We start from the raw sequence: 25708 nt of genomic DNA, 5'->3' as shown, positions 1-25708 counted from the left end.
TCAGTCATTTAAATTGTACCTATGAAATGGAAGGGGAGCGGAAAATTTCAGGTGGCTAAAATATTTGGTTTCCCCCTCATAACTTTGGCAAATAAAGAGCAAATGTTACCATATTTATATAATATGTTGTTCATGAAAGGAAGATTAAACTCAGTTAAAGGAAAATTATTTTTTTCCCATGTAATAGAGGGGGAGCGGAAAATTTCAGGTGGCTAAAATATTTGGTTCCCCTCCTTTAACTTTGGCAAACAATTATCAAATGTCACCAAATCCACAGGATTTGTTGTTGATCATTAGAGGAATCAACACAGTTAAAGACTTGCTGGTAATTAATTAGTTTTCATTTTATGTAGGGGGAACAGATTATTTCAGGCAGGTAAAATATTTTGTTCCCTGCTGCTAACTTTGGCAAATAAAGAGGAAATCCTACCAATGGCTGGAGAAAGCTGGACTCAAGGACAGCACAGAGGCCCTCATCCTGGCCGCCCAGGAACAGGCCCTAAACACCAGAGCAATAGAGGCTCAGATCTACCACACCAGACAAGACCCAAGGTGTAGGTTGTGCAAGGAGGCCTCTGAGACAGTCCAGCACATAACAGCAGGGTGCAAGATGCTGGCAGGGAAAGCGTACATGGAACGACATAACCAAGTGGCGGGCATAGTGTACAGGAACATCTGTGCCGAATATGGACTGGAAGCCCCGAGATCAAAATGGGGGACACCCCCAAAGGTGGTGGAGAATGACCGAGCTAAGATCCTGTGGGACTTCCAGATCCAGACAGACAAGATGGTAATGGCGAACCAACCGGACATTGTGGTGGTGGATAAAGAACAGAGGAAAGCCGTTGTGGTGGATGTAGCAATACCAAGTGACCACAACATCAGGAAAAAGGAGAAACTGGAGAAATACCAGGGCCTCAGAGAGGAACTGGAGAAGGCCTGGAAGGTGAAGACCACAGTGGTGCCTGTGGTCATAGGGGCCCTCGGGGCAGTCACCCCCAAACTGGAGCAGTGGCTCAAACAGATCCCAGGAACAACATCAGACATCTCAGTCCAGAAATGTGCAGTTCTAGGCACAGCCAAGATACTGGAGGAGAACCTGAAGCTCCCAGGCCTCTGGTAGAGGACCTGAGCTCAGAGGATGAAAGAGACCACCCGCGGAGGGTGAGAGGGGAATTTATATATATATATAAATATATATATATATATATATATATATATATATATATATATATATATATATATATATATATATATATATACAATATATATTATTCAGTATTAATCATTATTAGTGTTTGTATAGTTATATAAATATGTATTGATATTACTAAATAATTTATTAAATAAATTATGAACGGCTGTGTGCTTTCTAATATGCTCTTCATACATCGATATCAGAATATTCCATTCCTATTCTATGGGGTATATGCCACGGACTTCCGTTTTAGCACTTCCGCATTTTTTTTCCACATAGCCTGCTTCCGGTGCGCAGGCAGCAGTATGTTAACAGTGGCTCCTCAGTCGCTGCAGGACTATTAATGATGCCTATAAAATTATTCAGACGTCCTGAAACGCTCCAACAACAACAAAGGATTTAAACTGGATGTGTCAAAACTTCACAATAACTTCAAAGGTAAGTTAATAAATCGTTTGTATTCACCATAATGCCTCATGTCTGACGTAGCTAACAGGGACAAGCTTACAAAGGTGCTATGTAAACGTTCAGTGGTTTGATTATCTGTGCAGTGTGGAATCTACATATCTATGCTTTATAGATATATATCTATATAAACATATAGAGATCTGTCTATATTGTGTCCAAGCTATCAGTCGAAGCTGAAGTTAGCTTCCCAATGTAGCATCTAATTCGGAAAATAGCTAAAGGGCGATTACACTTAATTTTTCACCATCTTGAGCTTTTAAAAACTACAACACCTAGTCATTTCAAACCTAACTAGATTATTCTGTACCAACAGCAGAATAAATAAAACATTTGTGAAACCTTCTAATTGATTTGTGAAATTTGTAAAATATCAATAATAGATTCCAGAACGCATTAGATCTGAATTATTAAAGTGGCATTGTTATTTTAACTTCCTGTTTTCTTTCTTTTTTTAAATCTTTATTATAGTTGGAGTTGGACAGAGTTCTGTTTGATGGCTTCCTGGAGGGAGAGATCGGCTCAGCTAATGTTGCCAACAACTTTTCTCCTGCTATTAACGTTTTTGTTTTTCTTTATATAGAAAGTATTTCTATCAGTTGCTTTTTCCATTTTGTTTACAGTATTTGCTCTATTTTTTATTTTTACCTTAATGCTTACCTGGTCAGTTGAGGTGGAAATGTACATCCTGTTGATTACTGACAAATGTCAGAACCACATGGACTGAGCTGGTTAGTCAGATCAATCTGAATCTTTATTTCTCATTAAAACAACTTCTTGTAATTTTAAGACATTGTTATAAAATTGCATCTTTATTCTGCTGTAACGATGACTGCATTTTGCAGTTAAAAAATCTTGTATCCTGACCGTTATGCTCCTTTATACAACTCACAGAACAGATGGTTGAAATAAAGGCACTTTTTGAAAGTATTTTCTGTGATTTTATTATAGGAATTGAGGACGGGAGGAATCGATTAAAATCAAATCTGGTATGAAAAAAATCTTGTAAGTCATATCGTCCAGCCTTATTCAGTATATTAAATTATATAACTAATTACATATTGCTTAATATTCACATTTCTTTACTGGTATTACCTAAAAGTGTTGCATTTTAACATCTCACTCCTGATCTACATGTAAATACTTGATATAACATAAAAACTGAGAAATGGGGAAAAAAGGTTAGTAAAATGTAGAGTATTACAAATGATATTCAATTTTATTGTAGGTACAAACAGGATAACAAAATGAACAGTGAATATATAAGATACTTTCTAGCAGCTAATCAGACATCAGACCTGTTTGCCTTTACTGGTGATGAAAACTCGTCACTCTGGAGGAGAGGAAGAGGAAGAGGAGAGAGGAAGAGGAGAGAGGAAGAGGAGAGAGGAAGAGGAAGAGGAGAGAGGAAGAGCGGCTCAGCCCCGTCCAGGATGACTGCAGGTCAGGGTAACCAACAAAGTCTGCAGGAAGATTTTTGCATATCTGGTGCTCCAGTTTCAAGATCATAGTTTAACCAAGTAAATAAAAAGTTAGTCCACGTTGTGATGATCCGTGGACTGATGGACGCCATCAGCAGGTCCAGGTGCTTGGATCCATTGGAAAGGTAATCGGCACTGTGATCATGGCTCAGAAACACGAGGTGTTGCGACGCAAACCTGAAAAATTAAAAACACACAAAAAAGACAATAAGCGTCCATATTTAGCTGAACGACATAATCAAAACTAATAAATCCTCGGCTCTTTTTGAGAGTTTTGCTTGAAAATAAATTGACAATATCTCAGGAAATTAAACGTTTAAGTGAAATAGTTCTGGTATCACAAAGAAACTGCAAAAACTGTTTCAGAGGTGTAACAACACTGAAGTCACTGAGTAAGAGTGAAGTAAAATACTACTTAGAAATGCATGTTAAAATCTGAATACTCTTGAAAGTGTGCAGCTGAAATTAATTTAAACTACTAGCAGGCAAAGCACAGTGTTCAGCTGATATCTGTACCAACAGTAATACAAAAAATGATGCATAGAGGCATTAGTTTATAAAAGTCAAGGCAAACCTAAATTTACCATTTTAAAAACAAAAAGCAGCAGGAGGATGTAACTTCATAACTTCATTTTCTAAGCAGAATCTCAGAGGGAAAAAAGAGAAATTACGTTGGGTAACGCAAGAACAGATGATAGCAGCCAAGTGGAAAAATTCACTCTAATGTGGATTATAATTATGAAACAGCAAAGGTAGATGTCATATTTTCGGTATTTGGGAAATACGTGATTTGTACCATTTGTTCTGTGGGTTTTTCATGTGGATCGGTGAAAGTTAAACGGCTGTAAATTGAAGGTTTTGGACCTTAATCTGACCGACTACCTGTGGTTTGGATCGGGCTGAAGCGTTGCTGCTCTCGGCTGTTCTTAAATTACCTGCTCAGTATCGGAGGGGCTCGTCGCTCCGACTGCATGTTAAATGTATTTTATATATGTCATAGAAACAAAAACTAAAGAGCTGCCTAAAAACAATTTCATACTCCATATAACACAAATGCATCAACACACACATATTGACTTACCTTGTGCCGAATCGCTGCCTCTGTTCTCAGCCTGTTCCCGTAGCAGTGGATTTCCTCCGGCATTATTTTCCTCCAACAAATTATTCCACTAAACGAACCACGTACCTTTATATCCCCCATCTTCCCATTTCTGACGCTGGATCTTCAATATCCTCAAGCTTTGAAATAGCAGGCAGCTACAAACCGCGTGTTAGCTGTAGTGGCTAAGTTTTGGCTACAGCCCGCTGTCGCCTTGATATCAGCTGGAAAATGAAAAAACTAAGCACCGGATGGTACCGGCTAATTACTGGACACAACGGCACACCACAAAACTCAGTCGTTGTACCAGCAGCTCACAGATATTTTAAGTTTTGCGTCTTTTTCATGGTACAGATCTTGCAGCTTCGGCCAAAAACAATAGGAGCAAGCAGGACCCGGAACCAATCTATGTGGAATAAATTCAAACGGAAATACGTCACCACCTCGCGTGGCATATACCCCATTGTTATAGCCACTAAGCATATTTAAATATGATGAACTATGTATTAAAAACATACTTAAAAAATACAATTGTTTATAAATGTAGCTTTGATAGATGTTTGAATATGGTTTACAGTAACAAAAAAGTGTGTTATGATGGATTAAATCCGCTGATACATCATTGTGCTGCTAAACACATAACGCTGAGTGGAGTGGAGTACCACTCCAAGATGGCCGCCCTAAATCTCGTCAGCAACAATAGGCAAGAGCGGTGCATGAGGGTCTATCCTTATATTATGTCTATGCTTGTGATGCCTAATGGCAGGTGTCAGCGGAAGTACCAGTATGAGGTGCCGAAGCCAGTGACAACACTGGCAGCTATCCCCGAAAACAGTGGCACTTGTGGCGCCTACTGCCACCGGAAGTGCCAGTAGTAGGTGCGGTGTCACAATTTGAACTCGGCCCTGCTGGGAAATCAAACAAACATGGCGACAGCAAGAGTTTGAGGCGAGCGTGAATGAGACAGAAACTGAAGAGGAGTCAGATGAACTAGTCTAGTTCCGAAGAGAATCAGCGCTGGATCAATAGTTTGGCAGTAGTTTGGATTTTATATGGAGGATGTCGAACAAAATGAGGTAATTTGCAAAACACGTTATAGGCGCTTTCGCACTGCACGGAACGGAACGGTTGTGTTTGCATTACAACTTGCAACCGGTGTTATAGATCAACTGGTAGCTAAATCAACTGGTGGTGGCAGCTAGAAAAGACTGATGTTTCTGTGGGCGTGGCTTTTTAGGACCCCTTTACCGAACCAGGAAGTAAACAGTGCAATAAGCTTAAAGAACTACAAATCTTTGCAAAAATACTATCCGATTCCATAAAACAACCACTAAGGCTGCGTTCACACTGCAGCCTGAAGTGACTCAATTCCGATTTTTTTGACGTAATGCGACCTGTATCCGACCTTTTCATGGACCTGTGCTTTTCAACAGCACAGGTCAGATTCTATTTCAAATGTGACCCATATCCGATACGTATCCGATTCAAATGCGACCTAACGTCCAGGTCGCATTCATCCGAACTGAACGTCACTGATTCTCAACAAATCTCACTATTCTGCATCCTGATAAGCGCAAGTGGGAAGAAAAACAACAACCATGACGGATTATATGAGGATTAAGTTGTTAATATGCTGCTCCGGTTGGACAACAACTTCAAATATGTAAGCTAAGCTCCACCGTTAGCCTCCATGTTTGCTTCCACAAACACTGAGCACTTCTTCTTTTTATGGCAGTTGGCAGAACACTGAGAACGCTGACGCTATGGCGCCCTCTACTGCGCATGCGAGACACTTTCAGGTCGTTTGCCCGTTTACACTGCAGAACGCATACAGGTCACATTTACTGGCAGTGTGAACGGCCCGGCAAAAAAATCGGAATTGAGTCACTTCAGGCTGCAGTGACCCTAAGATCTCAGGAATAACTAATTAGAAAGACTTTATTGGTCTAATATGGCATGTTGCCTTTTTTTAAAAAGTTCATCTGCAAAACCATCAAAACGTGTAAATTACGCAGAACCTGTCCTGACTTATGTGTTGCTTCAGAGGTTGAAACTCGTCAAAGGAAGATCGAAATAGATCTCGATGTGGCATGAGCAGATCTCAAAGCAAAGATTATTCCCTGAAAGCCGACATAAATGTTGAAGAGCCTTGGGATTAAAAATGAAATGTTTAAAAAGATCAACTGGCTGTGTAATTTCCCCACATATTCCTCATATTGTGATATTTCAAATAGGTATCCACAGAAACTATAGCGAAATCTTTTTAACTGTTTCTGTAACGCTACACTTTATTTCCTAGCTGTCATTGACTGTCATCTAACGGACACCCCGCGCTTTAAGAACCAGGCCTGGATTAATTGGTGGCACTTTCAGAATCTCAGTTCAAGTGAAGATTTTAACCTGTTTCTGATGTAAAAGTATATTAGACACTTGTTTGTTCAGCGATGTCTCATATGGTTGAGAATTACGGTCACTTGATGAAAAGAATAAAGACGAGAAAAAATATCAACAATAAGGAAGAAATGACACTGCCACATAGATCTGCGGTAGCCATGTCTTCTGTAAATGAGCTAGGAAATAAAGTGTAACATTACAGAAACAGTAGGGGGGGAGGGTCCTAAAAAGCCACGCCCACAGAAACATCAGTCTTTTCCAGCTGCCACCACCAGTTGATTTAGCCACCAGTTGATCTATAACACCGGTCGCAAGTTGTAATGCGAACACAACCGTTCCGTTCCGTGCAAAAGCGCCACAAAAGGCTGTACAACAGATTTGAATCAGACTGTTCTTTTACATGCCGTTCATAGCCGGTAGAACTAGTCCGTTAAAGTGAAACCTGGAGAAGTAGGTAGGATCCATTTAGTGCTATGCAATGAGAAAAATAACTTAAAACTACTCATTCTTCTTTTTCTCGCTCTCCGTCAGCTTTACGATACACGTAGACTCGTTGCCATAGCAACTGACAACGTACAGAACATTCAGTTCGTTACAGTTTTATGTTGTGTGTATTTTGCGATTATTAATAAATGATCACTGTGGTAGATCAGCCACCGCTGCTATTAGCCATGCTCAGGGGCCAGTATAGGGGGCAAATTCTAAGGGCCCTGACCAGCAGGGGGCCCTCCACAATTTAATTATTTATTTTTTGTTCATAGAAATAAAAATAAAAAAATCGGGACCCCCTGTCAATTACAAAATTAATCATATTGTATTTTCAAAGATTGTTTTAAGCAGTAAAAATGTAATGTTCCCACTCCCAGATCAAAAAACACACGTCCATATTTTCCCTATTACCATATTTACCAATGACGGCAGATAAACAGTTTCTTGTAATGATTAGTTGTTTCTTCACCATTAGCACATTAGACATTTCAATATCTAAAACTAATAGAAAAAAAGTAAGCAACCTACTTGCATACTGGATGTGGACTGTTGGATGTTAAATTCATGAGCAGTAAATATTGTGCTAATTATCAGCATTGAACCAAAGAAAGCAAAACAGATGCAGGTCTTTAAAATTGTGACGCTTTTTATGGGTCAGATAGCCTAAAAAATTTTTAACAGCAGCTGCACACGGGGGGGCCCAAACAATTTTTTTGTCAGGGGGCCCAAGATTCCTGGCAGCGCTCCTGGCCACCTGCTTTACTGATGATCTGTCAGTTTGTGTGCAGGTCGCCTTTTTTATTTTTAAGTTGAAACCACACCTTTTTCCACAGCGCATCTATTTGTCAAGTTTGTCAAAGTCAAGGATAACTTACCTACTTATTAAAACTTATTTCTCACCTTGTTATCTAGTCATAGTGTAGACAGTTCATAGCACAACACTGCACTCCTTTTTATATGAGCTTACATTTAAGTCTACAAGGGGTCTAGTTTAAAAAAAAGCATTGGAGCTCATGTAAGAATATTGTGATATATATCGTGTATTGTGATATAGCAAAAATGTATCAGGATATTAGATTTTCCTTATATCCCCCAGCCCTAGGTTAGAGGTCAGCTTCCCACCAGCCCCGACCTGCTATCCAACATGGCCGCCCCGCTGGCAGCTATGTCCTCTTGCCTACAGCTGCAACTTGTGGTCAAATCTGGTTTTATTCAAACTAATGAGCCTGCACACCATGGTTACCACACAGATGACGCTAGGGAGACGGCCATCTGTTGTCACGTGAGTCAACGTTGACTGAAAGTTGTCAATGAGCTCCTCCCTAGGAAACCACGTGATCGGAACCATTCAGATCAACAAGTGCAGATACTGCGGCTTGGTTCGGTCTGTTACCGAACCCGACTAATCCGGGTTTGCGTTCAGTTCTGCAGGTTAACTGTTCTCTGCAGCTCCGATCTCACTCGAGTTTCCTATCAGAAACATCTGTGTCAGCTCAAACAATCACACACCTGAGCGTCCCGAAACTCCACCACCACAGTCTCGCTACTCCACCGCGCCGCCATCTTTTCTTCCCGTCTCACTGTCAACACAACGCCACGTGACCTTCAGGAGCTGGGGTGATTTGTTCAATGGCGGTGGGTTCCTCCACTTCAGATCATTAAGTAACTGTGTCACAGCAGGTTTCTGTAGATCTTGATGACAAATTATTAAAACCATCCAGCCCGTTGTTAACCCTTCACCACTGCAAGGGAATTATGAAAGGATTACTGGAACATCCTGCTATTAACTACTTATGGTTTTAACTTCGAGTTTTAATCATTTAATTACATAATTGTTTTTTTATATAATTATTTACAGGTTTATCTAGTTTTAAAAGTAAATGAAATTTCGACAGAATAGTTCGTTCAGGACCGAACAGTGAATACATCTGCTTTAAAGGAACATACATTTCCTATATTTTCCACCTGAACACCTTTCAGATCAGCTCGACAAGGTAAAAAGTAACAAAGTAGTCAAAATTCCGACACTCCTGATGTATTTAAAGCACTCAGGCATCAGATGGCTGTTTTCTCGCCTCTGATTGGCCGCTGCAGCTGCTGGACCCCAAGCCAAGATGGCGCCGACCCTGGTGGAGCATGTTGTCGCGGACGCTGGAGCGTTTTTAAAGCAAGCCCCGCTGCAGGTGAGTCCATCAGGGAGGACAGGTGGTCAATGTGCCGGTGCTAGGTGGGCCGCTGGTGGTGGAGCTCCGGCAGGGGAGCAGACGCTGCTGAGCGGACCGAATCTGGCCTCGACCCGCTGAGCTCGAAACTGGTTCTGGCCCCGGACCAAGAGCTTTACGGTGTTCGGATCTACCACAGCGGTACCAGAACAGAGCTGGGACGGGTTCTGGTACCAGGTGCTCTGAGATCAGGCCGTGTTACCACGGCAACATGAGTGGCTTTAACTGTGACGTCAGACCTGATGAATTGCTGGTTTCCGCTGCAGGAGTTCGGCCAAAACATCTACACCCTGCGGGAGGTTCTGGACGAGATCCGAGACAGAACCACCCGGAGGAGTCTGGCCGTCCTGCCGTACCAGCTGACCTTCAGAGAGCCGAACCCGGAGCACATTAGAACCGGTACGTACCCGAACTGCTACCCGACCCAAAACACGTCCGAACCGGGTGTTCTATCAGATCATCATACGCTGTCATAAAAGCATACATGCAGTGAGAACACATGCTTGCGCATGCGCATTAAGAAGTCCGGCCGTCAGAGGAGTTGTCAGTTTAGTATACTCAACAAGTTGTGACGAAAATAATTCATTAAATTGTTTTCAATAACTAGATAGATATACATGCGTTGTCGTGGTTTCAAAGTGTATTTAAAGCAGGTCAACTACAACACACGCCGTGTAAAACTCATTAATCTACTTAACTGCCATACAGCTGTTCATAGAAAAACATATGACGAGCTACGTCATGATTCTGTGTTGCTGATTAAATAAAATCATATGGTAATGGCAGCGTATAAGTGTCTGACAGATATAGCCGTGAGTTCATGCTAAACGTGTGACTGACAGCATCTGCTGCTCTGACAGAACACCGGACCTTAAAACCCGACTAAGTACCAGAACTGTAAACGTGGTGGACCCGGGAATTAATTTTCAAATTTTTGTCATTTATGTTTCCTGTACTACGCTTTTACATGCTCGCTATCCACCTTATTCCTGGGAGGCACACTGTGGAAACGATTATGGGTCTTACTTCCGGTCACCACCGGAAGTAGCAGTATTTCACAGTAATTTGTATGGTTTTTGCTAATCTATATTCATGATAGACATTACATCTCTTTTTTCAGTGTTTGAACAATATGAAGTAAAAATAGTAGACTTAAATGCTAGCAGAGAGCTGCTCAGTACAGAGGATCGTAATTGTGAGCAGCTCGTCTCTCTTTCGGGGAAATGACCGCAGCTGCTGCGCTTCAGACCGCAATATGAAGAATCTCCCCACTGGACCAGAACCGAACCTAACTGCACATTAACCTGCAATACAGAGCAACTGTTGTTCTGTTCGTGGCTGTTCTCTAATAATCAGACCAAGTTTAGTTTGTGGCTGCAATAAGTGTGTTGTGAATGTTCTCCCGAAACAAAAAGGCAGCTTTTATGTGATAAGTGATAGGATACAAAATGTGACCTTGGGTACAGCTTTAGATCCTCTTTTTACCAGATCACTCAGATAAGTTTGTAAAAATGGACAGAGGCACTGCTGCAGATTACAAACAGTTTATTGAATTCACAAATGTTTCATGTGCAATTAGTCAATTATTTTATTATACCAAATGACCACACTGAAGGCGGAAGTCTATGCTGGCCCTGGGATCCTTAAAGCTGAAAAATAATTAAAACTAGATAAAAATTTGACTGTTTGGGGGAGGAATAATAAGAAAACGAAAATACAACTAAATACACCTAAGTGTTCCCCAACAAAAGCACACTCACACAAAAATCCCTAGTGAATACAAAGGAAAAGAAAAAAAAAGAAACTCCCCTTCCACTGGTCTCCTCAATATAAATAAAACAGCCTAGGACCCAGGGACAGCATAGGTCCCAGTTTAAAACAAGTCAGCGGGCTACATAGAAAGTCCCTTTCTCAAAACAAACCCCCATAAAAGAAAAATTATTTTTAATCAACAATAAACATCTAAAAATAACTGAAACAAAAGAAAAATTGAAATCAAAACAAAAGAACTGAAACAGTAGCAGGCCAACCTATACACAAAAGAAATCAAGTTAGACAAGAACATTAACCAGCCAGATAAATCATAAGAAAGACCTTCTCTAAAGTGAAACCAGCAAATGTTGCTCTTGACGTCACTCTCTAAGTGCGTTTCCTACAACAATCAGTGGCAGAATCTGACAAATTCTAAACTCACTCCACGATTGATGTTAAACATACCTGTGCACAAGTTCTCAGCCTGCATCTGATCATCTCAGTGATCTACCTGCTTTTAAATGTAAATGCTGATTACCTGTCTCCCTAACAAGCCAGCTGCGCTCTGTCACAGCATCTTCCATATATGGCCAAGAGGAAGAGGGCGCAGCAGCACATTCAGGGGAGACAATATGCCCCTGCTACAAAAAGAAATTTGGCAAAAAAAAAAATCTAATCTTGAAAAGACAACCCAAAGTGCTTTATGTGTGCTCGTCTCATTGTGTGGACAAAAAACAACGGAAGAAAACCCGCATCTGCATTTGAAGCCTCTGAGCCAATGAAGTAGCTGAATATGCTAGTGCGGGTCATTTGTGGCCATTTCTTTAAGTCACTATATTCAACCTACTGCAGGTAGCGGTTAAACAATATTGTCACATTTAAGCTGAGCTACCTGGTGTTCCCACATATTTTTTTTCAAAGGACTTTATTTAAATGAAATTAGTATACATCAAAACAACATAATGAAGTATACAGCACAACAGCCAAGCAAACAACCAACCAGGGGTGATAATTAGATAAAAACATGCAAAGACGTATGATGATCCCTCGAGGTTTGGCTCCAAGTCGGTCCGGACGGCATCAGGCGGCTTGTGTTTGTGTTCTGGTAGAACTGACTGGCAGATTTCCATCACTTTTCTTCGTATGTCTTCTTTCTCTGTTTCTTCAGCTCCTTGTAGTTTGAGATTCCACCTCCTAGAATATCTTTCCAACTCGGCAAGCCTCTGCTGGCAGTTGTCCACCCGACCTTCTTCTCTTGTTACTTTTTTCTGCAGGTCATTCACATCACTCACTTCAGCGCATATAAAGTCAAGTCTTTTTGAGACCCTCAGTCTTCAGCGTGTTCTCCTCCACCATGCTCTCCAGGTTGTCAGAACGGGCGTTTATCAGCGCAGACAGACTGGATATGATCTCATCTGTAGCAGAAGGCTCCGGGTTGCTGCGTTCATACATCACCTTCTTCTGTGCTGGTGATTTCAGAGGAGTAACAGTGGTTCGGTTCGGTTCGGTTCTAGTCCAGTGGGGAGATTCAGTGATGCGCAAGATCTGGAGCGCAGCAGCTGCGGTTATTTCTCTGCTGATTTGTAGCGACACTCAGGGAGAACCTCGAGGTTCTGGTTCTGATGGATTAAATAAATCCAGATATTTTATTTTGTCTAATAAATAAAATTTCCAGGCCCAATCATAATGATAAAGACTCAGATCATGAACTTTATTATTTTTTAAATTCAAACGAAAAATAAGATTCACGTCACACCGAGCTGATATTGTGTAGTTCTGGTGTTTTATACTGTCGGAACAACTCAGATCTATGACAGATCTCAGATCTTCTCTGCTTTTCTTTATTCCTGTCAGAGAAACGAGCTGCTAGCAGCGATGCTAATTCATTCCGGTACAAAACCTACCGATCTTGTTCCTGTCGCTCCTCTGATTAAACTCATAATTACGATCCTCTGCACTGAGCAGCTCTCTGACAGCAGACGGTGTGTCCGTGAACAAGTTTAACTAAACATTGTATTATAACCGAGAAGAGAGATGTAACTTCTATCATGAACATAGATTAGCAAAATAAACCTACAAATTACAATGAAATAATGCTACTTCCGCTAGCTGCCGGAAGTAACACCCATAATCGTTTCCCCAGTCAGGCCCCCAGGAATAAGGTCCTGAAACTTCTTACAAAAGCCAGTTAGCCAGTTGCTAACGTTCAAACAAATGGCGGTTCTGGTTTGCAGCGGAAGCTCCATAATTCACGCAGAGCCTCATTGGAGTTGAGACTAAGATGGACAGTCCAACTTGGTGGGGTTCGGTCCGTCGGTCATATATTTTTCTTTCTCAACCTGTTTGTGGGTCATGGAGAGTTTTTTCTAAATACCAGTGGAAACCCTGTTATCTAAAGCTATGAGAGGCCGCATAGGCCAAAACCTACAAACCCTCTTACACGTACTATCAAACTCTCTGACAGAGTTTGATTGCAACGGAAGTTATCTTAATATTTCAGTTTCTGATTGGACCCCTGGCAGGCTTTTCAAAATAAAAGCGGACCTCCGGTTTATGTTTGATTCATGTTTCTCTCCTGCGGCTTTAAAAATGTCAAACTTTGTGTTAATTGATTTGCTAAATGTTAGAGCCATAAATAGGAAATATTTAAGTTATTTGTAAGATGGTTTGTTTGTATTTTATAAAATTTAGTTAGGACGATTGATATTTGTTTAGGCATTTTTATTGTGCAATTTAGTTTTATTTTGAAAGGTCTAGGGAATGAAACAGATATTGGATCTGTTGCCATAACACTAAAGGAAATCATGTATCTGAAAATAAATTAAAACATTTTATGTTGGCAAAACATTCTGTAAACCACATATGTGCTACCTCAATCAAAACTGCTGACATTTGACATTTAACAAATCTTTCAGATTACATCAACAATACCTTACCAGGAACTTCTCTGACTTCAGGATGACACAGGGACACCTATAAGACCAATTTTAACTGAGGTTGCACATATGTGCTTTACAGGATTTTTTGCCCACACAATATTTTTTTTCAGATACATAATGTCGTTTTGCAAATTAAACCCCTCTATGGCATGGCGTTGCCCTGAGGCAACAAACCACATTTCTGTAGCTCACGTTGCTCCTTTATTTTATTTTTGGGGGTTTGATGATTTAAAATACCTCCAGACATATTTTTGTCCAAATAAAAGAGGTATTGAGGTTCATGTGACCTTTTACTTAGAAGAGCAGCAGTCCTTTTTATGAAGCGGAGGTGCATGCTACACCTTGCCTCCTACTTGTAAGTTATGCATCAGTTTTCTTCATGTTTAAATTTGGGTCACTCTAACTAAAATATTTTAATATCTGTGATTATGTAAAGAAGCATTATAGATCATTTCAAGACAATTTGTTTTTTTATAATTTATATGCTAAAACTGTGTTTTTTTGTTTGTTGCCTCAGGGCAACATTGTGCATTTAGGGCCCTTTTGCTCAGACAACATTATTCTAATGCGATGATATACAATTGATTACAAAATAATTATCAAAGCCATTTTTTTTAACTTTATTATTGACTAACAGCAACAGGAGATGGATGCCAGATCATTTCATGGACAAAAGGTGCATGGTTCATAAGCTGGGGTCATTCCCAATGAAAACATGAGGATCCATTGTAAAACCATTATTTCATTGTTTGTTTATCCTCAAAACTGACTTCAGTCCCAAAGGGTGAAGAGCTGGTCATCAATGAACAAATGGCCCCATTCCAAGGCAGGCAAAGACTGAAGCAATACCTGCTGAACCCAAATATATGGGTCTGCAGGGAACTTCATATGGCTGGTGCAGATGGTGTTCCTTACAACTTGAGAATCTACACAGGGCCAAATCTACCAGATATGGGAGATGGTGGAAATGTTGTCCTTTGCTTGGCTCAAATTCTACCAAAAAATCAGATCTACAAACTCTTATAAAAAGAACCTGCAGCCCTAAGTCCTGTCACTGATATGAATCTGGTCACTACAACCCATAGATAATCAGATAACCAGATGGTGATTCCCAGGTACGCCAATAATCAAGTGCCAAAAATGTGATACACACTTTTTTTCACATCAGCAAGCAATTCCTTCCTGATGTTTAACATATAATGGGGAAAAAGACTGATTTCAACATCCTTAGTGATTCTAACTCTGCCAAACACACAAATGCTCGTTTTAGTAATTTGCACAACTGCACCATTCATTAATGAAAGTTAGTTGTTTATTTTATATTTGGTGAGTTGGAACCATGTCTCATTTATTTTTGTCAAAAAAGGTTTTTTTTATGAATATAGTTTTTGTTTGATTTGTATTTCATTTCTCATAATCACTGTAGAAAACTTGCCGTTTTAGACCCCTTGTAGCTCAATGCTGCCCTGAGGCAACAAACCCAAATCCGGTTCTGGGAGGTTAGGGTCCGATTTTATGATTGATATGTAATTAGGAACCAACAAGCTCCCAAAAGAATGCAGGAAAAAACATTATGTATCTGAAAAAAAATATTGTGTGGGCAAAAAATCCTGTAAAGCACATATGTGCAACCTCAGTTAAAATTGGTCTTATAGGTGTCCCTGTGTCATCCTGAAGTCAGAGAAGTTCCTGGTAAGGTATTGTTTATGTAATCTGAAAGATTTGTTAAATGTCAAATGTCAGCAGTTTTGATTGAGGCAGCACATATGTGGTTTACAGAATGTTTTACCCACATAATATGTTTTAATTTATTTTCAGATACATGATTTCCTTTAGTGTTATGGCAACAGATCCAATATCTGTTTCATTCCCTGGACCTTTCAAAATAAAACTAAATTGCACAATAAAAATGCCTAAACAAATATCAATCGTCCTAACTAAATTTTATAAAATACAAACAAACCATCTTACAAATAACTTAAATATTTCCTATTTATGGCTCTAACATTTAGCAAATCAATTAACACAAAGTTTGACATTTTTAAAGCCGCAGGAGAGAAACATGAATCAAACATAAACCGGAGGTCCGCTTTTATTTTGAAAAGCCTGCCAGGGGTCCAATCAGAAACTGAAATATTAAGATAACTTCCGTTGCAATCAAACTCTGTCAGAGAGTTTGATAGTACGTGTAAGAGGGTTTGTAGGTTGTGGCCTATGCGGCCTCTCATATAAAGCAGAACCTGTCATGCTGGCCGTTTTCTCACGGTCATCACGTTTGAAACTAAACGGTTTCCATGCAGCGGCCTTTTCCTCAGAGATGCGGCGGATAATTTTCTCTTTCCTCGCTGACCGATCCAGTTGGTTCTGTTCATCGGCGAGTAAACGGAGGACAAAATGACCTCATCATGGGACCAGGTAACAGCAGGATATGGAGGAATTCATCGCAAATTAAAAATAAAACTATTAAAAAGAGCACTCTTACAGTACGAACAGTTTAGCGAGAGCCAGCTGGACCCGACCAACGGCTGATTCTAAGCAGCCCCGCTTGGCCCGATTGGAACCACAGCTCTTGTGGTTCCAAGGAACCGGGTGGAACTGGGTCGGGAGTTCTAATGCAAACACGGTCGGCCCTACTGTGAACCCGTTCCATTCCGTGCCGGACCCTGTAGTGCAAAAAGGTCTTAATAGAACCAGAGTGAAGTTCTGGTAAAGTTTCAGAGTTCTGATCTGTAACCTCTGGTAAAGTTCTGACCCGGTTTCAGTAACGGAGTTCTCCAAGAAGACGGGCGACTACCCCAGCCTGTCCGCCACTGACATCAAGGTTCTGGCTCTGACCTACCAGCTGCAGCTGGAGCACGTCGGGTCGCAGAACCTCAAGGCGGAACCAGACCTGAAGGTACCGGCCCAGTTCCCCTTAGAACTGGTAAAACCCGTCCAGATCTCTGACCCGTTCTTCTGTTCAAGGTGACCATCCAGAGCACACAGCGCCACCCAGAGGCTCCGGTCCACATCGCAGGCTTCCACCTTCCCTCCAGGGTACGGACCAAGGCCGGTTCTGGTTCTGGTCCTGGTTCTGGAAATCTGAGTTTTACTTCTGTCTCTTCAGAGAACCGTGGACGTTTCGAATGCCGGACACACTCAGTCGGAACCATCCACTCGGACGGACCTGGACCAGTTCAACAGCTTCCAGTTCTGGAGGCAGCCGCTGCCGGGCCTCCAGGGAGAAATGCTGGACCTGCTGGTTGGTGGCGGTTTTGCAGACAGATCCGCTGTATCTATGGTGCTAACTGGTTCTGGTTCTGTTCCGTCAGGGTCCGACCGGGCCGGTCCAACAGCCAGACATCCCGGCGTCCTCAGAGACAGACGAAGACTTCAGCAGCTTCCGGTTCTGGAGAGACCCGGTTCCCAGCGTGGACCAGGACCTGCTGGACCTCCTGGTGAGTCTTCATCAGCAACCCGGTTCTGCTGGGCCCGATTCCTCTGGGAAGCAGCCACTGACCTGTTAGTTTACAGGATGTGGGCGGAGCCTCATCCCAGGTGGAGGAGAGGGGGGCGGGGCCTGGGCTGGCAGACAACCAATCAGACGATGAGGATGATGATGGCTGGATCACTCCCAGCAACATCAGGCAGGTGAAGATGGAGTCGTCTGATTGGACGGAGCCGGCTGATGTCAGAGTGGGGTGCCTGACCACCGACTTCGCCATGCAGGTGAGTTTCTGTCGGTTCTGCTCGGTTGGTTCTGCTCGGTCCGCCCTCTGACCCATCTCTGTCTCCAGAACGTTCTGATCCAGATGGGCCTCCATGTTCTGTCCGTCGGCGGCCTGGTGATCCGCCGCGCCCGCAGCTACATCCTGCGGTGCCACGCCTGCTTCAGGTAAGTCGTTGCAGAACCGCCTGCGGGCCGGGTGTGTGCCCGCCTGACCCGGTTCGGTTTCCGGTTTGGTTCCAGAACGACCAGCAACATGAGCAAAGCATTCTGCCCTCACTGCGGCAACCAGACCCTGAAGAAGCTGGCGGTTACCGTTGGCGACGACGGCAGCATCCAGATGCACTTCTCCAAGAACCCCAAGGTCATGAACCCCCGAGGAACCAGGGTGAGACGCTTTGACCTTTAACCCCTGTAGAACCTCCAGGTGGGTCAAACTCCACCTGCTGGTTCTGCTGTTCTCAGAACCGGCTTGGGCCCTAAGGCTGCCAGGCAACGTTCCTGCTGGATGGAAGGGCTAAAGGTTAAATTAGGAGTGCAGTTGAAGCTGTTAAACTAGTTGGACCAGAACCACAGAGCCATCTAGACCAGTACCCACAGTTCTGCCAGCTGATTCAAACCAGTGGTTCTGGTTCTGAGGTCTGGAAGACTGAGCCAGCTGATTGGGAACATTGGACACTTCCTGTGGGAGTGTTGTTCCTTCAGGAGGTCCAGATGTGGTTCCACAGCTGGTTCTGGTAGAACTTTCCTCAGACAGGAAGCAGCCTGCTAACCCTGATTGTGCGTCCTGTCCGCAGCACTCGCTGCCGCTGCCTCGCGGCGGGAAGCACGCCGCCAACCCCCACCTGGTGGAGGACCAGCGCTTCCCGCAGCAGCGTCTCTCCAGGAAGGCCCGGCAGAAGACGGACGTGTTCGACCCAGACTACGTGGCCGGAGCGTCGCCGTTCTGCCAGAATGACGTCTACAGCCGCGCCGCCAACCTGCAGATCCGTGACGGGCAGAGCGGCGCCGGCCGCAGGCGGGCCAACCCCAACGCCGCCCGCAGGAAGTTCCTCAAGAAGAAGTGATGGAACCAGGTCCGCTCGGTTCTGGACTTTGGTTTCAGATCATGAAATTAATTTTTCACTTTGCGTTCTGCTCATATTTTCAAAACTCTGAACTAAACTTGAACATCTGGGTTCACTTGTCGGACTTTTCTAGAACCCGTTTCAGTTCTTGGATCAGAACCTCCCTGGCTAAATAAATGCTTTGTTATTTTTATTATTATTACTATTAAATCTAGTTTGAAGCTTCTGTGTAGTTCTGCTGTTTGGCCACCAGGTGGCAGTGTTTGTAAAACACAACAAGATTAAAACTGATGTTTTAATGAACAGAAGAAAACTGCTGACCCAGAAAGTTCGGTTCTGACGGTTTGGTACAGCTGCACGTCTTCAAGATCCCATCACCCACAATGATTCTGCAAGTCCATCAGAACCCTGCTGAGGTTCTGGTTCTGGCCCGTCACTCTGCATCAGTCCCCAGTTCTGCTGTGGTCTCTGTGCGGCCCGGCTGAGAAGGTTCCGGTTCTGGTTCCGGCTGCGTGAGCGAGCCCTGCTCTGCCAGGATGTTGGCCTCTGGCAGCAGCAGTTCTGGTTCTGGTTCCTTCTGAGGGAGAATGAAGTCCAGAGGCTGCAGGATGGCAGAGACGTCGATGCGGCCCAGACCGCCGTACCTGTGCAGCTGAGACGCAGGAACACCTGGAGAGAGAGGGAGACACCTGGATCAGAACCCACAACACTTCCTCCAGGTTCTCACTGCAAACAGTGATGCTGCGGGCCACTCGCTCACCCAGAACCAGCGCCAACTGGGCCGGAGGGAACAGAACCTGCAGACAGCGGGTAAGGAAGGGCAAAAGGTCATCGGCGAACGACGAGCAGAACTGGACAAACAAATCCTCCTCTCTGCTGCTGAAGGCCGACTGCTCGGCCCGGTGGAATGCCACAATGATACGCGTCACCTGCAGGGGGAGATGGGTCAGAACCAGGACCCAACAGAACCAAAGCGAACAGACAGTGGCTAATTGAATGCTTTTATCTTTAAACTAATCAAAATGCAGACTGGGACGGCGCAGAAACCAAGTTTCATTGAGCAGCAGAGGAAAATCAAAAAGTGACAAAATGTATGGAGCACCCATCCTGCCAAAACTGGCAGTAAAAATAGAAATAAATAAATGGCTTTTTAAGTTGATGTGAAAATATGGCATCCAAAAAGATGAAAGAACTTTGATTATCCAGTGAGAAACCATTAATCATTTTATCTAATTCTGATTTTGGAAGGGGCGTAGCTTATTCTGTGAAGGGGGCACACAATAAGCCACCTTCACACTCACCGTCCTCAGGACATCCTCCAGGCTGCGGCTGACGTCTTGGGCCGCCCCCAGGGGGCAGCAGAGCCGCAGGTCATTGAAGGCGCTCAGGATGTGGTTGAGGAAGCAGGCCAGCGGCGGGAAGTCCAGCAGGGTGGTGGGGGGCTGCAGGGTACCAGGCTGTATGCCGGGGGCCGCAGGGGCCAGGGCGCCCCCCAGCGCCACTGGCAGGGCCACCAGCGTGTAGCGGTTCATGTCCTCCTGGAAGCGGCCCGCCGCTTCCTGCAGCGCTGCCTGGAAGGCCTCCAACGCCACCTGCTGGAAGAGCGGCGCCAGCTGGCCCCGGAAGTCGGCCCCCACCCTGCTGAACGACAGGCCGAAGTACATGCACTGGCCCAGCAGCGAGTCCAGCCGGGGCCCCACCCCGCGCCGCAGGTCCTTCTCCAGCGTCATCAGGAACTCCGCCACCCTCTGCGCCACCCAGCCGTGGAAGATGGCTGCCTCGCCCTGGGCGCCCGGGGGCCCCACGGGGGCCGCCAGTGGGTCGTCGTCAGAGAAGATGGCGCGGTACTGCGTGATGATGTCGAACAGGTGGACCCGGCACGCCTCCACCGTCTTGGTGATGTGAATATAAGGATCGTCATCGGGGACGGCGTCCAGCACGGAGCTCAGCCAGCCGCCGCGCGCCTGCAGGAACTTCACTCGGAGCTCCGCCTCCGTGAACACGTCCATCCGCCGCAGGTAGCCAATCACACGCAGGCACACGGGGAGCTGTGCGTTGGAGCGCAGCTGCTGCAGCAGCTGGTTCAGCATCAGCTGCGCCGCCTGCCGCACGTCCCGCACGATGTCCTGCGGGAGACACCGCAACATCAAACCTGCTGGAGGACACGCGTCCATCAGTGATGGAGGCCCAGCAGGCCTGCCGTCCACAGCCCATTCTCACCTGGATCACAGGTAGTGCGGCGTGCTTCCTCTCCAGCCGGCGGACGTAGGCAGCCAGCTCCAGCGCCTCCTCATAGTAGCCGTTGCGGACGCAGGTGTCCATCAGCTGCGGGATCTCCAGGATCTCCAGGATCTCCGTGTGCCGGTTCAGAGTCAGGCTGTTCATCCGCCGGCTGACGGCGATCTCCTCCGCTTCCGTCATGAAGGTCCTGAGGAAACACTGGTCAGTCTGGAAGGTTCCTACTCCGGAAGCGCTGCTGCCCCTCGGACGATCTGGATGTTTCAGATCCAGGTCATTCTGAATTCTCAAACTTTACAAATTACAGTCTGGTCTATTCCTGCGCTGCCTGGTGGATCTGATCGGCATCACCGCTACATTTACAGCTAAAAGTCAAAACGTGTTTTAGAAAGGAGGATATTGAGTGGTTCCGTCTCTGTAACTGGACCGCAGTAAACCTGGTCAACATATTTAGCGTTTTCACAGATTAAAGGTTCTACAGAACCAAGACTGGGTCTAAAGCAACAAACAGTGGATCGGCCTCCACCCGGACCGATACCGACCTGCACCTCTCTCCGAACCGGGGAAGCTTGTCCAGCAGCCGGGACACGCTGCCCTCCACCCGGCCGAAATCCCGGTAGATGTGCTCGGTGCAGTCCGCGGTTCGGATGAAGGTCTGGTAGTTGGAGAAGGCCAGCTCCCGGGTCTGCTGCAGGATCTGGTTCCGCTCTTCGGCCAGCCGCTCCGGCTCCCGGCTCAGCTTCTCCAGGCCACAGGCGCTGAGCTCGGACAGGTAGGCCGAGAAGTCCGGGTTGTCCCTCCAGCTGTCCGGGAAGCTGTCCTTGAAGACGGACACCAGGATGCTCTCATCCTCCACGTCCATGTTGCTGTAGCCGAAACCGCTGGATCCGTCCGAGTCCGAACCTCAGCTTTGCTTTCAAGCCGGAGGTGACAACCACTTCCTGTTCCTGCTTCTTCTGCTGTAACAGCTAATTAAGATGCGCTGCACCGCCCCCTAGCGGACGGACTGAAAGACTTTGCCAGCTAGGTTTTTAGTATGGAGGGTCAAACGGGACAAAATTTAATGAATAAATTCAAACATTAATTCAATCATTAATGAAACCATGAAGAAAATTGTTCTTTACAGTACTGTAAAAAACAATTACAGTACAGTATGGTAAAAAAAAAAGTACAAGTACTTCATTACTGTACTTAAGTAAAATTTTCATGTATCTGTACTTAAGTACATTTAATTGTGGATACTTTCTTCTTTTACTTCACTATATTTTACAGTAAGTATCTATACTTTTTACTTCACTACATTTCTATAAAGCTGTTGCGTTACTCATTACATCCAGGTTGCATTGCGCTTTTTTGATTTGTTCATTAAAATGTAAAGTTCAGGGATTTAACGTGGTGCTGTGAAATCCAAGCAATAATGTGACTTACTAATTATGTGTATCTGTTGTTACCCATCGCCTCTCCCTTTCACTCACATACGGAGCTCCAAGATATTCGCTCAGATGATGTCAGACATCATCTGAGCGAAGATGTCTGACAGAGAAGATGTCTGTCTAATCATCAGTAACATAATTCGTTAAATAAATCATCAGATATGGTGACAGACGGTGGGAACTACATCTAGCTTTTATTGTCACTTAGAAAAGAAGCTCAAAGAAAGGTAAGGTCTTTGGAAGTGATATTAGCAAAGCTAACTGTACAGGGACAAATTGCATTTGCTATGAAAACATGTTGTTGCTCGCTGCCCTGAATTATTGTGCGGAAGTGTTGACTGACCTGTTGCATATATGGGACAACACTGTGACCAAAGTCTGCAATACAGTGGTGTGACATTCACAAACGATCCAATTCTTCTGAACGGCTCTTTACTATTAATGACAGGACTGGAGCCTCACTGAGAGCCGTTCTTTGTTCTTGTAATGCTCTGCTACTTTGCAGTAACTATTATTCTATTTAAATACATTGATATTTATTTAATCAGCGAATGTAACGGGTCGTGGAAATCATTCAGCCAGACTGGGGGACATGTTTGCGCTTAAAGAAAACTGTCAATAAAACTGTCCAATTGTAACTGGATCCTTTCCGCGTTGTGCTGGTTTTATTGATTGATCAGGCTGTGCCAGTTTGTCTTCAAAACTGGATGGTTTCTCGATTTATTCTGACGAGAGCAAACAGAAAACAACCGTGTTAAAGGCCGCCCACTCCAAGTCCTACACAAAACAAAAGTACATAACAAAAATTAAGTTAATAGATTTAAAAATAAACTGAATATATTTATGAAAAATAAACTGCACACACCTCTCCTGCAGGACAACATGACAAAAGGGGAGGGTCTAAGGGGTGCAAATAATTTAATGACAATACCACAGAAGAAGAAATAAAAAGGAGGGGCTTCCAATTTTAAAGTAACAGGTTAAAACAATGACAGTTTCATAGAGGCGTTTCAGTCAGGTAAGGAACAATACAAATAACCCCAAAAAAGACATTTTGTGTAATTATAACAAAAGATAAATACAACCAGGTTACACAACAAATCCACAATAACGGTCAGAATAGCTAAAAACTGCTACACAACACAGTAACAAACAGTAATTAACAAAATGTGCCCGAGACCATAAACGACTACAGAAAACAAACATATCGCAGCAGCAAACTGTCCCTTGTCTCACCGTCAGCAGCGCAGGACGCTGTAACAAAACAGCAAATAAAAATAACTAAATGAGATCAAATTCACAAATACTCAATAGAACATGAATTAGAAATAATAAAGCACATTTGTAACTCGAATAAATAAAACACAAGAACGGGAGAGCAGCAGAGCTCATGGTAGCAGATGTTACAGCGAGCGCCTGTTGCTCCTTGGTCAGTGCTCATAGTTGAGTGTCGTTTACCATTAGGTGTCTTAATTGCTCTGTTTAATGCAGTTGTGGTTTCTGACATGGACGATATGGGCAACCACCCAGGGCGTTATCTTGTTAGGGTGGCAGGAGACCATGGCAGATTGTGGCACAGACACAGAAAAAAAGCAGAACAAAGAGTTTAAATTGATAATGATGTTGGTTAAATTTATTTCAGCTCTAAGTGTTTAAAATCTGGGTGTTTATGTGGATCTCAGATCAATTTAAGAAGCAGTTTTGATCATATTCCACATTTTATTGTGTCAGGTACCGCAGGTCTCGGGGTAGGTGGTCCGGTCGTCCCAAGTTCGACTCCTCTTCCTCGGTGGGATGTCCTCCCCCACCTCCTTCTTTTCACACCCTTCCTGGTGGATTTATTTCAAAATAAATGCCACCAGGCAAAAAAGTGAACTTCATGCTGATAGGACAGGAGACGGGATGTTTTCCAAGTCACTCGACACTTGTTAGGTCTGTTCAAGTCCTTTTTTTAGGGACTTGAATGTTATGTTAAATGAAACATTTCAAAGGTTTAATAATTTCTCTCACTTCATCTAATTACATTTAACTCTGCAGGTACCCCTGAAATTCTGATGCTAAATCTAAACCCAATAAAAACATGCTTCATCGTTGGCATTGTTCATTAAATGGTGCATTACTGATGTATTAAAATTAAATAGGTACACTGAATGGTATTGTATTAGCGATTAGGTGGTACATTCAGCCAGTACTTTTAATTTTAATACTTTGTTAGAGTATTTTCTCCACCACTGGTCACAGCATCATTAAAATTCAGTTATATCAGTGAATGTATGTCAAGTGTAATTGTACGCACGTTAAAAACGTGACACAATAACCGAATACTGGCTTCACATGGACAAAGTGAAATAAAGAGAACGTGGAAGACTTCAGCTGTGCATCCTGCTGTCTTGGGTGACGGTGGCTAGCCACCGCTGCTAATCCTCCAGCCTCTCATCGCAGCGTCACAGGCTGCGGGGATGTGGGCGGGGCTAATGCCAAGGCACTCCGCTAGTTCAGCCTGATGTTTGGAAAATCATGGCAAACATGGAGTGGACAACTGTTGAACAGATTCTACAGTTAGCAGAAGATGGAACGTAGATCAGTTGGACCCGGTCCAGTCATCCAGAGCTAAAACCTGCATCCTGCTCCAACACCTGAATCCGATGAGCAGCTCACTACCAGGCCTGTTCTGAGGGGATTGATGCCTGTTGGGGTCAGGAGCTGCAGGCTGGACTTGAGCAGCTGTGATCTGGACTGCATCCTGCTGGGACTTTTAAAGAATCAGGCTAAACTTTTAGCTCAGTTCAACAGATCAGGGTTATCCCCGCCCCTCGACTCTGATGGGCAAGTTTGACAGATAAAATTATCTTTTCATTATTTTGTCTATTACATTTTAAGTTTTACTTCATGACACATTTAATTAATGACTGAATGTAGTTATTTATTTTGGGTGTCCAAATTTGAGAACCTCTAGAACAGAGATGGATCAGAAGATGATTCATGTTTTTCACTCAGATAAAAACAGTTGAAATAAATATAATGATTTGATGCACAGACTCTAAATGTGTAAATAGGTAATAAGTAACTGAATGAAACATTCATTAGTATTTATTGACTTATAATCAGTTTGTGTTAAATTTCCTACTTTAATTACAAATAAGGAATTAACCCGACTCTAGTCAGCCAATCAGAACCGTCAGTGGCTGTTCAGGGAGGAAGAGGAAGCGATGAAGAGGATGGTCA

At 43.7% G+C, this 25708-nt stretch overlaps 3 protein-coding genes and 2 long non-coding RNA genes across 7 annotated transcripts in view; 2 read left to right on the top strand and 3 right to left on the bottom strand.

Annotated features, from left to right (window-relative positions):
• The window catches only part of wdr59 (WD repeat domain 59), a 35557-nt gene extending 25738 nt beyond the window's left edge, over window positions 1-9819 (bottom strand). The window contains exon 1 of one of the 3 annotated variants that reach the window (XM_088003311.1): window positions 9756-9819. Coding sequence is in view for 2 of the 3 variants with exons in the window: in XM_088003309.1 (XP_087859435.1) it covers window positions 8636-8689 (54 nt within the window). In the remaining variant the exon portion in view is untranslated. Of the gene's footprint in view, window positions 1-8635; window positions 8790-9755 lie in introns of those variants that run through there. The other 2 variants (XM_088003309.1, XM_088003310.1) reach the window with 2 other exon arrangements.
• LOC106913376 (uncharacterized) lies at window positions 1492-2593 on the top strand. Its single transcript, XR_015762147.1, has 2 exons — window positions 1492-1636; window positions 2135-2593. It is a non-coding gene; the product is annotated as an uncharacterized LOC106913376 (long non-coding RNA).
• LOC148152593 (uncharacterized) lies at window positions 2267-8601 on the bottom strand. Its single transcript, XR_015762150.1, has 2 exons — window positions 4226-8601; window positions 2267-3321 (listed from the first exon to the last, which is right to left on the bottom strand). It is a non-coding gene; the product is annotated as an uncharacterized LOC148152593 (long non-coding RNA).
• nob1 (NIN1 (RPN12) binding protein 1 homolog) lies at window positions 9195-19038 on the top strand. The gene is made up of 10 exons (XM_014970298.2): window positions 9195-9309; window positions 9615-9747; window positions 16802-16935; window positions 17004-17075; window positions 17146-17280; window positions 17351-17476; window positions 17553-17747; window positions 17816-17913; window positions 17989-18133; window positions 18543-19038. The coding sequence occupies exons 1-10, from the start codon at window positions 9241-9243 to the stop codon at window positions 18810-18812; spliced, it is 1377 nt and encodes a 458-aa protein (XP_014825784.1). The 5' UTR covers window positions 9195-9240; the 3' UTR covers window positions 18813-19038.
• Window positions 19039-19093: 55 nt separating this feature from the next.
• On the bottom strand, window positions 19094-22016 carry cog8 (component of oligomeric golgi complex 8). Its single transcript, XM_014970297.2, has 5 exons — window positions 21593-22016; window positions 21033-21240; window positions 20114-20938; window positions 19573-19741; window positions 19094-19481 (listed from the first exon to the last, which is right to left on the bottom strand). Exons 1-5 carry the CDS (start codon window positions 21910-21912, stop codon window positions 19246-19248), a joined length of 1758 nt encoding a protein of 585 aa, XP_014825783.2. The 5' UTR covers window positions 21913-22016; the 3' UTR covers window positions 19094-19245.
• Between the last annotated feature and the right edge of the window lie 3692 nt (window positions 22017-25708).

Source organism: Poecilia mexicana, unplaced genomic scaffold (assembly GCF_051168715.1).
Source record: "Poecilia mexicana isolate PSO_F unplaced genomic scaffold, ASM5116871v1 scaffold_23, whole genome shotgun sequence".
NCBI classification, from domain to species: Eukaryota; Metazoa; Chordata; class Actinopteri; order Cyprinodontiformes; family Poeciliidae; genus Poecilia; species Poecilia mexicana.
This window is presented reverse-complemented; position numbering and strand designations above follow the sequence as displayed.

What these genes read in the sequence shown, in the direction of transcription:
- nob1 (XM_014970298.2), top strand. Translation starts at nt 9,241, where the DNA reads ATGGCGCCGACCCTGGTGGAGCATGTTGTCGCGGACGCTGGAGCGTTT. An exon ending in AGGCGGAACCAGACCTGAAG is followed by an intron (nt 16,936 to 17,003) that starts GTACCGGCCCAG and finishes CTTCTGTTCAAG; the next exon opens with GTGACCATCCAGAGCACACA. An exon ending in CGGTGCCACGCCTGCTTCAG is followed by an intron (nt 17,914 to 17,988) that starts GTAAGTCGTTGC and finishes GTTTGGTTCCAG; the next exon opens with AACGACCAGCAACATGAGCA.
- cog8 (XM_014970297.2), bottom strand. Translation starts at nt 21,912, where the DNA reads ATGGACGTGGAGGATGAGAGCATCCTGGTGTCCGTCTTCAAGGACAGC. An exon ending in CGGTTCGGAGAGAGGTGCAG is followed by an intron (nt 21,241 to 21,592) that starts GTCGGTATCGGT and finishes GTGTTTCCTCAG; the next exon opens with GACCTTCATGACGGAAGCGG. An exon ending in TGGAGGATGTCCTGAGGACG is followed by an intron (nt 19,742 to 20,113) that starts GTGAGTGTGAAG and finishes CTCCCCCTGCAG; the next exon opens with GTGACGCGTATCATTGTGGC.